Below are 12,998 nucleotides of genomic sequence, written 5' to 3' on the forward strand. Positions count from 1 at the left end.
GTGCAGAGTAATGAGCGAATGGAATGTAGTGCATCAGGGAGAACCTCTTGCCAGCAGGAGGCCGGGAGGTTTCTGGACTGCAGGGCCAGCTGGACGGCCCTCCATACCGTCCCATTCTCCCTTTCTACCTGTCCATTTCCCCGGAGGTTGTCGCTCGTCGTTCTGCTGGAGGCGTTACCCCTGCTGAACACGAACTGACGTAGCTCATCACTCATGAATGAGGATCCCCTGTCACTGTGGATGTAGGCGGGGAAGCTGAACTGAGTGAAGATAGAATTAAGGGCTTTAATGGTGGTGGCAGACGTCATGTCGGGGCATGAGAGGGCGAAGGGAAACCGGGAGTATTTATCGATCACACTGAGGAAATACGTGTGTCAATCAGAGGAGGGGAGGGGCCTTTGAAATCCACGCTGAGGCGTTCAAAGGGGCGGGAGGCCTTCACCAGGCGTGCGTGGTCGGGCCGGTAGAAGTGTAGCTTGCACTCCGCACAGACCTGGCAGTCCTTGGTGATTGTCCTTACTTCCTCGACAGAGTAGGGCAAAATTTGTGCCTTAATGAAATGGTACAACCGAGTGACCCTCATATAAATGATTTGGAGGAAAATGTAACTGGTCTGATTAGTAAGTTTGCAGACGACACAAAGGTTGGTGGAATTGCGGATAGCGATGAGGACTGTCTGAGGATTCAGCAGGATTTAGATTGTCTGGAGACTTGGGCGGAGAGATGGCAGATGGAGTTTAATCCGGACAAATGTGAGGTAATGCATTTTGGAAGGGCTAATGCAGGTAGGGAATATACAGTGAATGGTAGAACCCTCAAGAGTATTGAAAGTCAAAGAGATCGAGGAGTACAGATCCACAGGTCATTGAAAGGGGCAACACAGGTGGAGAAGGTAGTCAAGAAGGCATACGGCATGCTTGCCTTCATTGGCCGGGGCATTGAGTATAAGAATTGGCAAGTCATGTTGCAGCTGTATAGAACCTTAGTTAGGCCACACTTGGAGTATAGTGTTCAATTCTGGTCGCCACACTACCAGAAGGATGTGGAGGCTTTAGAGAGGGTGCAGAAGAGATTTACCAGAATGTTGCCTGGTATGGAGGGCATAAGCTATGAGGAGCGATTGAATAAACTCGGTTTGTTCTCACTGGAACGAAGGAGGTTGAGGGGCGACCTGATAGAGGTATACAAAATTATGAGGGGCATAGACAGAGTGGATAGTCAGAGGCTTTTCCCCAGGGTAGAGGGGTCAATTACTAGGGGGCATAGGTTTAAGGTGAGAGGGGCAAGGTTTAGAGTAGATGTACGAGGCAAGTTTTTTACGCAGAGGGTAGTGGGTGCCTGGAACTCGCTACCGGGGGAGGTAGTGGAAGCAGGGACGATAGGGACATTTAAGGGGCATCTTGACAAATATATGAATAGGATGGGAATAGAAGGATACGGACCCAGGAAGTGTAGAAGATTGTAGTTGAGTCGGGCAGTATGGTCGGCACGGGCTTGGAGGGCCGAAGGGCCTGTTCCTGTGCTGTACATTTCTTTTTTCTTTGTTCTTTGACCCCTGGGTAACAAAGGCTGTCGTGCAGGGTCCGGAGTCGGTCTACTTGTGCGCTGGCACATGTACCTCGGGATAGGGCGTCTGGGGCCTCTTTGAGTTTGCCAGGGCGATACTTAATCTCGTAATTATAGGTAGAGAGCTCGATCCTCCACCGCAAGATTTTGTCATTTTTGATCTTGCCCCGCTGTGTGTTGTTGAACATGAAGGCTACCGACCGTTGGTCAGTGAGGAGAGTAAATCTCCTGCCAGCCAGGTAATGCCTCCAATGTCGCACAGCCTCAACGATAGTCTGGGCCTCTTTTTCGGCGGACGACTGCCGAATTTCAGAGGCATGGAGGGTGCGGTAAAAGAATGCTACGGCCTGCCTGCCTGATTGAGGGTGGCGGCAAGAGCGACGTCCGATGCGTCGCTTTCTACTTGGAAGGGAAGTGTTTCGTCTGCAGCGTGCATTCCAGCTGTGTGCATTCCAAACACACAAATCCCAGAAAACCGTCATTGCAAAAAATCCCACCTCCTACCTTAGCCAAATAGGCAACTTCACCCCATTTAACACATGTAAGAACATGAAATAAGAAATAGAACTCTACACAATCTTCCATCCCCCCTACCCTCAGTCCAAGAACAAACCTCAGTCCCATTTCTCACTTCTGCCTCAGTCCTTCTGCCAGTTCATACCAGGAGAGATCTTCCCCCTCTCCCAACAGTTCCGCCAACATCTTGGCAAAGTCTCAGTCGGCCTCGGGCCCTCCACCCCTTCGGGCAGGCCCACGATCCTCAGATTTTGCTGCCGAGATCTGTTTTCCAGTCCTCCACTTTCACTCACAGACCTGTTGGCGTCCACCACCCTCTGCAGCTCCTCGCCCATCGAGGTGAGTTGATCACTGTGTTGCGACAACGCCTCCTCCATTCCCTTCAGTTTCTCACCTGCCCCGCACCTCGGTCGATGTTCTCGACACCGCCGCCTTCATCAGGGCAATCGCCTCTCCACCAGCACCTTCAATGTTGCCATCATCGCCTTCCTCATCAACTCCATCTGCTTTGCAAACTGCTTTTCAAACTCCACAACCATCACCTTGGTCATCTTTTCCGCCGTGAACAGTGTGGCCCCACCCAGCGACCCAGCTTCCGCCGTCTTTTCAGTTGCCGGGCTGACCCTTTCGCTCGACGGCGAACCTTCACTTCCCCCCCTTCTTCACGGCAGCTTTCCTTTGGTTTTTGGACATCACCCTCCTTCCTTATGTCTTCCTGCACTTATTTGTTGAAAGATTGCCCCTGGGACCGGGCATTAAATTCTAAAGCTCAAGCCTCGAGCAGGAGCCACCCAACGTGCTACTTCCTCCTACATGCTGCCACCGGAGGTCCCCCGGGATTCTCCGTTTCTGAGACTAAGTGTTGGCGGCGATGCAGAATTCGTGGACTTTCACGACAGCAAAATTGGCGCCGAACCCGGACCGATTCAGCGACTGCGGAGGGGCTACCACTGGCTCCACGTGGAACACAATCGATTCCAATGAACAATGGTGTGAGATTCGCCGGGGTCGGGATTGACACTCGGGAAGCTGATAAGCTGCAGCCGCCCCCACACACACTCATCCCAGCCAACAAGATGGCACTGGTCGTGCTGGAGCGTGCCCATACAGCTGATGGGTCAGCTGCAGGGTGCCCTGGGGGAGGGGGACACCTATATGACTTGTGGCCCTAAGTTCACAGTGGGCTGTTAGTGGCATGTGCAGCTGCCTTGCCGGCTGCGGCAATGGTGTTCCATACCCGACCCCACAGCCCACCTCCGGGCCACCCCATGTTACTCCCCCGGCCCTGACAGAAGACCCCGGCCAGTGGGACGACTGTCAGCAAATTATGGCAATGTTGGACACTTTCCGTAGCCCCTCTCTCTCCTTCGGCAGCCATGACGCCGGTTTCACAATTTGTAAAAGCACAAGTGAACCACGCCGTCGGGAACTCGGCCCATCGGAGGCGGAGCGTCGCGGGAGCCCCAGAGAATACTGGGTTGGGCCCGCTGATGACCAAATGGTGTTTATTGTACATGCGTTCCAGAGCCCATTGACGCCGCTTTCGAGGTGACAGAGAATTGCGATTTGGCGTCAAATCGGCACCCGCCGCGATTTTAGCATCAGAACCTATTCTCTGCCCAATCGTGTTTTGCGATTTTGGCATCAGCCAACGGAGAATCCTGCCCCACATCTTTTGTTGAACTATTATCTCTGGCAATAGCTGATGTTCACTGCAGTAGAATTGCATAAAACAGCAGGAGCATCGATTTTCATTGGATTTATACATTTTTATAACCTTAATGGCAGTTCATGACAAAACTCCTTTCATGTATCCTTCTACCAAATTTCGGGGGGGGGGGGGGGCGGGGGGAAGATTAGGAAGAGCGAATAGTGCTTGGTCAGTGATTTTTCAAAGATTAATCTAAAATGAGGGAGAGGTAGAGAATTGAAAAATGAAACCCACGTTGCGGCAAAAGTGGCCACCAGGTGACGAGTGAAGTGAAGAGGGTGTGGACAATAGTCTGGAGCTAAAGGAACACAGAATTCAAAACAGGTTTTTAAGAAAAATCATTCTCCAGGAGTGAGCATCCCTGGAGAGGTCAGCATGTATTACCCTGAAGTGATTTGCTGTGCTATTTCAGAGAACAGTTTAGTCAGCCACATTGCTGTGGGTCATGATAAGTCACATATAGGGCAGACAGGTTAAAGACGGCAGATTTACCACCCTCAAACAAACATCTGGTAGTCTCATGTCACCATTATTGCTGGCGACTAGGGGCTTTTCACAATAACTTCATTGAAGCCTACTTGTGACAATAAGCGATTCTTATTATGGCGACATGCACTTTTACATGGTATAGTCTGGAGCAATGGATAGTGAGGGTCAAGGCTCCAACTTTCTTTCCATGGCTGACCGGGAATCTCTGCCACACAGACCACCTGTCATTGCTATTTACAGAATTTACAGTGCAGAAGGAGGCCATTTGGCCCATCAAGTCTGCACCGGCCCTTGGAAAGAGCACCCTACTTAAGCCTGCACCTCCACCCTATCCCCGAAACCGTAACCCCACCTAGCCTTTTTGGACACTAAGGACAATTTTGCGGGACCTGAGCTGCACATCTTTGCTATGCTTTGGAAGGATTTGCAGGATGAAGTACAGAGGTGGAACTTGAACCCGGAGCTTCTGGCTCCGAGGCAGAGATGTTGCCAACTTTAGCGCATGACCTCCGCCCATCTGTAGCATGCTATACATATTTCCTGTGGTTGAAAGTGATTGCAATAGAGAGGAAGCTCCCGCCTCCTATAAAATTGAATACTTTGCTATAATTTTGATGAACCTGTGCTGTACCTCTCCAAATGAATTATACCCTGCCCCAAAACTGAATGTGGTCGATATTTCTCATACCTCAATGGTGAAAGAACCAATATGGTTTCATTTGGGAGGCACAGTTCGGCATCCCCAAAACAGATTGCCTGGTTATTATCACCTTGCAGTATGAGCATCAGCTGTCGAATTTCCCTGGTGACTACACTTCAAAAGTACCTCATTGGTTCTAAATACATAAGAAAAATAGAAATAGGAGCAGGAGTAGGCCATTCAGCTCTTTAAGCCCCCTCTGCCATTCAGTGAGATTATGGCTGCCCTTCTACTACAACACCATTTTCCTGCACCCTTTTCATCCACTTACCCAATTGGAACATAGAACATACAGTGCAGAAGGAGGCTATTCGACCCATCGAGTCTGCACTGACACGCATTATGCCCTCACTTCCACCCTATCCCCGTTACTCAACAACCCCTCCTCATCCTTTTTAATCACGACGGGCAATTTATCATGGCCAATCCACCTAACCTGCATGAATTTGGACTGTGGGAGGAAACCGGAGCACCCGGAGGGAACCCACGCAGACACAGGGAGAATGTGCAGACTCCGCACAAACAGGGACCCATGTTTCCTCTCAACCTCTGTTGAGACTTCAAACCATTTGTACCATCTGTTCACCCTTCTTTTCACCCTCCCTCTGTCTCATCACTGTCCGATACTCCTTCATAAGACCATAAGACATAGGAGCGGATGTAAGGCCATTCGGCCCATCGAGTCCACTCCACCATTCAATCATGGCTGATTTCAACTCCATTTACCCGCTCTCTCTCCATAGCCCTTAATTCCTCGAGAAATCAAGACTTTATCAACTTCTGTCTTAAAGACAATCAACGTCCCGGCCTCCACCGCCCTCTGTGGCAATGAATTCCACAGACCCACCACTCTCTGGCTGAAGAAATTTCTCCTCATCTCTGTTCTAAAGTGACTCCCTTTTATTCTAAGGCTGTGCCCCCGGGTCCTAGTCTCCCCTGCCAATGGAAACAACTTCCCTACATCCACCCTATCTAAGCCATTCATTATCTTGTAAGTTTCTATTAGATCTCCCCTCAACCTCCTAAACTCCAATGAATATAATCCCAGGATCCTCAGACGTTCATCGTATGTTAAGCCTACCATTCCTGGGATCATCCGTGTGAATCTCCGTTGGACCCGCTCCAGTGCCAGTATGTCCTTCCTGAGGTGTGGGGCCCAAAATTGGTCACAGTATTCTAAATGGGGCCTAACTAATGCTTTATAAAGTTTCAGAAGTACATCCCTGCTTTTATATTCCAAGCCTCTTGAGATAAATGACAACATCGCATTTGCTTTCTTAATTACGGACTCAACCTGCAAGTGTACCTTTAGAGAATTCTGGACTAGGACTCCCAAGTCCCTTTGCACTTCAGCATTATGAATTTTGTCACCGTTTAGAAAATAGTCCATGCCTCTATTCTTTTTTCCAAAGTGCAAGACCTCGCACTTGCCCACGTTGAATTTCATCAGCCATTTCTTGGACCACTCTCCTAAACTGTCTAAATCTTTCTGCAGCCTCCCCACCTCCTCCATACTACCTGCCCCATCACCTATCTTTGTATCATCGGCAAAAATAGCCAGAATGCCCCCAGTCCCGTCATCTAGATCGTTAATATATAAAGAGAACAGCTGTGGCCCCAACACTGAACCCTGCGGGACACCACTCATCACCGGTTGCCATTCCGAAAAAGAGCCTTTTATCCCAACTCTCTGCCTTCTGCCTGACAGCCAATCGTCAATCCATGTTCGTACCTTGCCATGGGCCCTTATTTTACTCAGCAGTCTCCCATGAGGCACCTTATCAAAGGCCTTTTGGAAGTCAAGATAGATAACATCCATTGGCTTTCCTTGGTCGAACCTATTTGTTATCTCTTCAAAGAACTCTAACAGGTTTGTCAGGCACGACCTCCCCTTACTAAATCCATGCTGACTTGTCCTAATCCGACCCTGCACTTCCAAGAATTTAGAAATCTCATCCTTAACAATGGATTCTAGAATCTTGCCAACATCCGAGGTTAGGCTAATTGGCCTATAATTTTCCATCTTTTTTCTTGTTCCCTTCTTGAACAGGGGGGTTACAACAGCGATTTTCCAATCCTCTGTGACTTTCCCTGACTCCAGTGACTTTTGAAAGATCATGGGGCGCGATTCTCCACTCCCACGCCGGTTGGGAGAATCGCCTGGGCCGCCAAAATTTCCGGGGACGCCGGTCCGACGCCCTCCCGCGATTCTCCCAAGCGGCGGGAACGGCCCGGTCGAGTTTCGCGGGCTGCAGGCCGGAGAATCGCCGGAGACACCCAAAATGGTGATTCTCCGGCACCCCCGCTATTCTGAGGCCCGGATGGGCAGAGCGGCCAGGCCAAAACGGCAGGTTCCCCCCGGCGCCGTCCACACCTGGTCGCTGCAGTCGTGGGCGGTGCGTGAACGCTGGGGGGGCGGCCTGTGGGGGGGCGAGGGGGGATCCTGCATCGAGCCATCCTCTCTGAAGGAGGACCTCCTTCCTTCCGCGGCCCCGCAAGATCCGTCCCCCATCTTCTTGCGGGGCGGATTTAGACAGGACGACAACCACACATGCGCGGGTTGGCGCCGGCCAACCCGCGCATGCGCGGATGACGCCCGTTATGCGGTGCCGGCCGCGTCATCTATGCAGCGCCGCTTTTACGCGGGCGACAAGGCCTGGCGCATGTAGATGACGCGGCCCCGATCCTGGCCCATTGTCAGGGCCTGAATCGGTCTGGACCGGGGCCGTTCCGCGCCGCCGTGAACCTTGACGGCGTTCACGACGGCGCGGCCACTTCGGCGTGGGAGTGGAGAATCCCGCCCCATAACTAACGCCTCCCCTATTTCTTCAGCTATCTCCTTTAGAACTCTAGGATGTAGCCCATCTGGGCCCGGAGATTTATCAATTTTTAGACCTCTTAGTTTCTCTAGCACTTTCTCCTTTGTGATGGTTACCATATTCAGCTCTGCCCCCTGACTCTCCTGAACTGTTGGGATATTACTCATGTCTTCTACTGTGAAGACTGACGCAAAGTACTTATTTAGTTCCTCAGCTGTTTCCTTGTCTCCCATCACTAGATTACCAGCGTCATTTTGGAGCGGCCCAATGTCTACTTTTGCCTCCCATTTGTTTTTAATGTATTTAAAGAAACTTTTACTATCATTCCTAATGTTACTGGCTAGCCTACCTTCATATTTGATCCTTCAACAACGCAATCAAATCCTCTATCTTGCCCTAGCCCTTCATCTATGGTCACAGAGTTCAATTTTAACTTTCAATTCCCCCAAACTAAAGGATGGATGGCAGGGGCCAGAAACCGCCTTATCCTCATGTATTTTCCATTGCTATTGTCCCAGTTGCCTAATTTTCCCCCAGAAACATTGTTTGTTTCCATAATCCAACTTAAAAAGAATCAAATAGAAATGAAAAAGCTCCCTGGCAGTCTGTCTCTCAACCCTCCTACTCCAGCCCCGAAAGCCCTCGTCCCACCAAACCCACCACCCCAAACAAAGCAATCTGCAAATAAACCTTCGGTAAAACTTTTGAAACTTGTCCTTTAGTTTTCACAATTATTTTAAGAAACGTTACTGGGTAAAGAGAGAGGAGCCAAGGCAATATCCCAGTAAAGCTGACTAAACAGTATAAATGCACTCAGGATATTAGACACAATGTGCTTGCTCACACCACACAATCTAAATCCTGTACATAACCATTGTGCAGAAAATAGTTTGGGCATATTGTTTCTAAGCTATATCAAAATGCCCGAGGATTGATAGAAATGGGACCTCAAGTCTCATCCCTTGTGCAGAGCTGGTCACAACTCCACAGGATAGTTCAGTCTGTGGGAAAAACAATTGAGGGCTGTCTGTCTCACTGGCCGTGGCTCTTACAGAACTCCCGAGTGTGACACCTGTCAAGGGAGAATTCCAGTTTGCCCTGGCTCAATAGGAACCGTTTTTGCAGGGTGCTTCCCTGCACTTGCAGCGCCGAGAGCGACCCCACTATTAAACGTAACTCTGCTTCATTTCTGGGCCTCAGCGAGAAATGCCTCGCTGAGGCTGCACTTAGGTTCATTTCCTGCACTAACAAGCTTAGTTCTCCAGTGCAGGAAGAGATCGGGTCACCATTTTTTTTAAATGGCGCCCCAATCTCCAGACCCCCTACCATGGCCACTGGACCTCTGCAACTCCCTAACTTACCAATTAGGGGGTCATTCAGCCCCCCTCACCCCACCTCATAAGGGCAGGAACCCCCTGCATGGGCAAGATGCCACCTGGGCTCCTTAGCACAGTCAGCCTGACACCCAGGCAGTGCCATCTGGGCCCCCTAACATTGCCAGGGTGGCATCCAGGCTGCACTGCCAGGGTGCTCTGGTGGCCCTGCCATGGTGCTAGGTTAGCAGGACCATTGTCCCAGATTGTATCGGGGTTGCCAGGGTGCCACCCTGCCAAGAGCCCAACCACCCAGAGATCCCGATTGCCTGGGTCGCCTCTCCCAAGTGCCGGTACGCCTGGTCCGTGTTTACCATGGTGCTAGGTTAGCAGGGCCATTGTCCCAGATTGCATCGGGGTTGCCAGGTTGCCACCCTGCCCAGAGCCCAACCACCCAGAGGCCCCGATTGCCTGGGGCGCCTCTCCCAAGTGCCAGCACGCCTGGTCCATGTATGATCCATGGTGAGGCCTTTAGGCCCCGTCCCTTGGGTAAATCTGGCGTAAACATATTCAAGAGAGACTAACTACTCACTTGAATATGCAAATCTGGGCCCCGCCCTCAATGGATGGGATCCAGATCGCAACACCTTGATCTCGCAAGGTGTAACGGGCGCCATCAATACCCACCTCAATGCGTCCTACATCGGGTGCAACAAGGCCGATGGATAATAATAATCTTTATTAGTGTCACATGTAGACTTGGATTAACACTGCAATGACGTTGCTGTGAAAATCCCCTAGTCACCACACTCCGCCGCCAGTTGTTCGAATACACTGAGGGCGAATTCAGAATGTCCAATTCACCTAACAGCACGTCTTTCGGGACATGTGGGAGGAAACCTGAGCACCCGGAGGAAACCCACACAGACACGGGGAGAACGTGCAGACTCCGCAAAGACAGTGACCCAAACTGGGAATCAAATCCCTAATTTCAGTTTCTATTTATAGAGAAACAGCTTACATTTAGTTGGTGGTCATGGGAACTGAAGAAACCAGAATTGCCCCATTATTTTGTAAAGGAGTCCTTCAACAACTCTCAGTCCCCTCATTAACCTACCCAAGGCATCCAATAGCTGGGACACTTAAAAAATGGACCTCACAAAAGTTTGCAAAATTGTGGATCAAGCTTGCCTACAGCTGAAATGGTAAACTTTACACGTATTTTGCATCCGGAAAATGGGTGTGATGCTTACCGAATTCTACCCAATGAACTCTGAGGCTTTTGGAAGAATATAGGAGCTGGAGTAGGCTATTTGGCTCTTTGAGCCTGCTCTCAGCATTCAATAAGATCAGGGATGATTTGGTTGCGGTCACAGTTTCAAATTCCTGTCCGTCCCCGATACTGCTGGACTTCCTACCCCAACAAAAGTCTGTATAACTCTGCCTTGAATAAATTCAATGATCCAACCTTCGTTGCTTTCTGGATAGCGATTTCCATACACCAACGGCCCTTTGGGAGAAGACCAATCTCTTAATCTTGTTTTAAAAGATTGATTTCTTATTTTTAAACTACGTCTCCTAGTTGCTTTTTCCTGACAAGAGAGAATGTGTTGCATTCAGTTGTATACAAACGAGGTTGAGTGAAATTTCAAGGAAAAAGCTTTTCAAATAGCACAACTTAGGGTACAATTTGCTTTGGAATCACCAAACTATACCCAATTTTCTAATTCTGTTATATACAATTTCTTGTTTTAATTAATTTTATGCTGAAACAATTATCTTGGATATTAGACATTAGAGTTCCGAAGGAAAAATAGAAATGAAGAAATTCAGAATGAATTTTGAGCAATTTATTCGAAGGTAGTAAGCGGATTGTGTCTGTGTGGTGTCACCAACAAGAGTAATGGAGGTAGTTTACAATGCACCATGTAACAAATTTCATAAAAATCGATTGACTTTGCAAACGTTATCAATATCCTGCTGCTTTTTTAAGCTGGAAGTTATGCTGTCTAAATGTTACAAAATAAATTGCCCTATCTACCCCGAGATGCTAACCTGCTCTTTGTTTAACAAAGCAGGGACACAAATTGAGCATCTATATGACACCGTTAAATGCAATCTCCATCTTGACATGTTTCCTGACGTTCAATGCATTGAAAAATTAAACATAATTTTAATCTAAAGTAACTCAATAAAGTATCTAATTACCTGAGTGGTTAATGGTACAAAACAAAAAAGGAGGCAGCTTTATCACCAGGTTAACCTGTGACATGACAGTTTCAGAACTATACTCCAGATGATTTTACGAGCTAGGCTCACTGGGAGGGGTGTTTCCGCCCTCGGAATCTTCTGGTCCAGCAGCCTCCCGCAACGGGTTCCCCAGCGACGTTATAGGCGAACCATGCCAAGCCCTGTAGACATCGGCGGAGCTGGAAGATCCAGCCGGCAGCCAATGGCAAACCGTTCCCGGAAAACATGTTGCCAAAGGGCCAGAAAATCCCACCCCATGTTTCTGCTCACAAAAGTTCAATTCACCTTCAGCTTACTGGATCTTTACAGATCCAATGTTTATGCTTATGGTACAACACAAAAATGGTGCACAGGATTCCACAGATGTGTCAGCCACAGTGACTCAAAATCATACAAACCAAATCATTCCAAGAATGAAAAACTCAAACCTCATTGCATTTAACATCTTTATTCTTCCAGAGAAGAAAGAGCTGATCAGTGACTGTTTTGGTACTGACCTGCCTCGGTATACTTCAAGCCCACTTTCTCTTCCTCGTCCTTTGATTTAGGAGGTGGCCATATGGCTTGGAGTCGTCCGGGAGTCCTGTCTTCGGATTCTGATGGAGATAAATCCTGCAATTAAAGAAATAGAACATTAAGAAAGCTAACATCTGTGAATGCATTTGGATCTTAGCTTTGTAAATATCCAAGGACATATGTCCTATCGAAAAGACAGGCAGATGGGTAAAGGGGGCAGGGTTGCATTGTTAGTAAGGAATGAAGGTAAATTGATAGCAAGGAGCGATATAAGATTATCAGAAGGCACAGAATCTCTGTGGGTAGAGTTGAGGAATCGCAAAGGTAAAAAGACCCTGATGGGAGTTATGTACAGGCCCTTAGCAGTAGTCAGGATGTGGGGCAGGAAGTAAATCAGGAGATAGAAAAGGCATGTAAAAAGGCAATATCCCAATAATCGTGGGGGACTTGAATATGCAGGTGGACTGGGAAAATCAGGTAGGTAGTGGATCCCAAGAAAAGGAATTTGTGGAATGTCTAAGAGATGTCTTTTTGGAGCAGCTTCTGACAGAGCCTACTAGGAAACAGGCAATTCTGGATTTGATGATGTGTATTGAGGCAGACTTGATTAGGGAACTTAAGGTGAAGGAACCCTTAGGGAGCAGTGACCACAATATGATAGAATTTACTCCTGCAGTTTGAGAGGGGGCCAGCTGCAATCAGATGTAACGGTATTACAATTAAATAAGAGTAACTACAAAGACATCAGGGAGGAGCTGGCCGGAGTTAATTGGAAAAGGAGCCGAGCAGGGAATACAGTGGAACAGCAATGGCAGGAGTTTTTGGGGGTTATTAGGGAGGCACAACAGGAGTTCATCCCAAGGAGGAGGAAACATGCTAATGGGAGGACAAGGCATCCATGGCTGACGAGGGATGTCAAGGACAACATAAAGGCTAAAGAAAAAGCATACAAAGTGGCGAGATTAGTGGGAAACCAGAGGATTGGGAACCTTTTAAAACCGAGCAGAGGACAACTAAAAAACCAATAAGGGGGAGAAGATGAAGTATGAGTGCAAGTTAGCTAGTAATATAAAGGAAGATAGGAAGAATTTTTTTTCAATATATAAAAGGTAAGAGAG

At 48.6% G+C, this 12,998-nt stretch overlaps 1 protein-coding gene across 1 annotated transcript in view; it reads right to left on the reverse strand.

Moving 5' to 3' along the window:
• fmn1 (formin 1) overlaps positions 1-12,998 on the reverse strand; it is a 639,512-nt gene that overhangs the window by 495,842 nt on the left and 130,672 nt on the right. Inside the window, 1 exon segment of the mRNA XM_072484913.1 lies at positions 11,862-11,976. Within this exon segment, the coding sequence (XP_072341014.1) occupies positions 11,862-11,976 (115 nt within the window).

This window comes from Scyliorhinus torazame, chromosome 2 (genome assembly GCF_047496885.1).
Source record: "Scyliorhinus torazame isolate Kashiwa2021f chromosome 2, sScyTor2.1, whole genome shotgun sequence".
In the NCBI taxonomy this organism is placed as follows: Eukaryota; Metazoa; Chordata; class Chondrichthyes; order Carcharhiniformes; family Scyliorhinidae; genus Scyliorhinus; species Scyliorhinus torazame.